A 1,176-nucleotide genomic window follows, 5' to 3' on the forward strand; every position below is an offset into this window, starting at 1 on the left:
GCGCCTTATATATGGACCGATATTGAGCCACAACAGGTCTAGCAACTACGGTAAGCAGCTGCCGACTTCATTTTCGCCCGTAGAAGAAGAAACGCGCCGTGCATGCTGGGATAGTTGTCAGAACGCAGAAAACTCATTCTTCTGTTTTCATTTCAGTTTTTCTGTTTGGAAGATGACAATTTTAATTGTAAAAAAATGTTTTTTACTTTTTCTATTTCAGGTCTGTCAGCTCACTGTGATGCCAGAAATGATGGAGCTCAATGTAACGGGATTTTGGGAGAAACTGTGTTTCTACGGCTGATTCACAACGCTTCAGGAATTAGAATTGACTTGTTAAAGGGGAATGTAAAATTACTACGATGGAGGATAAATATAACAGCTGCAAATAAAATAAAAGACAGATCTGATTTTATACCCGATAATGGAACATTCAGGATAAACAACCTGAAACACAACGACAGTGGTGAATATAAACTTACAGTGTTTGATTCACGTGGGGAGATTACAGAAAACCGGACTCTTCATTTGTCTGTTCAAGGTAAATACCTTACAAGAAAATAAAATTAGATTGGTTTAATTGACATGATATGGATAATATATCTAACTGACTAAAGCTCTGTAAAATTATGCTTTTCATGATCTCTACTAGAACTTATAAGTTTTAATTTCTTTATTTCTGTCAGACAGGTTTATTTGCATGCCAGCATTTATACACAAAGTGGTACAAAGCAGTCGATAGAAAGTTTTAAATGTACAGAAAGAAAAATTACATTAAAAAGAAGAAATTAGTATTGTATAAAGAATGAAGCAGTGAACTGTATATTTCAACCACATTAATAACTAAGACTAAACTAAGAGCTGCCTGCTCATGTTTGGCTCTTGTCCTGTGAACTCTTTGATTTCATACCTTCTACCTAATGTGATGTTACATTATCTTTCACAAGTCATTGCAGCCATTTTCTAAACATCTAAAACATAAATATTATTTCTCAATGTACCCTCAACATCCCATTTTGGCAGAAGAAAACAGAAATATAGAATTTTTTACAAATTTATATAGATAAACAACCTGAACTATCACATGGTAATAAATATTCAGACCCTTTGCTGTGGCACCCATAATTAACTCACATGCTGTCCATTTTTTTCTGACCCTAATTGAGACTATTGCAATAA

At 34.1% G+C, this 1,176-nt stretch overlaps 1 protein-coding gene across 2 annotated transcripts in view; it reads left to right on the top strand.

The window, feature by feature from the left end:
* LOC103135511 (uncharacterized) overlaps positions 1–1,176 on the top strand; it is an 11,833-nt gene that overhangs the window by 2,968 nt on the left and 7,689 nt on the right. The window contains exon 3 of one of the 2 annotated variants that reach the window (XM_016669592.1): positions 435–538. The exons of the other annotated variant lie outside the window; for it this stretch is intronic. Within the exon in view, the coding sequence (XP_016525078.1) occupies positions 435–538 (104 nt within the window). The remainder of the gene's footprint in view (positions 1–434; positions 539–1,176) is intronic. 2 annotated transcript variants of the gene reach the window in all.

This window comes from Poecilia formosa, unplaced genomic scaffold (genome assembly GCF_000485575.1).
Source record: "Poecilia formosa unplaced genomic scaffold, Poecilia_formosa-5.1.2 Scaffold26, whole genome shotgun sequence".
Classification (NCBI taxonomy): domain Eukaryota; kingdom Metazoa; phylum Chordata; class Actinopteri; order Cyprinodontiformes; family Poeciliidae; genus Poecilia; species Poecilia formosa.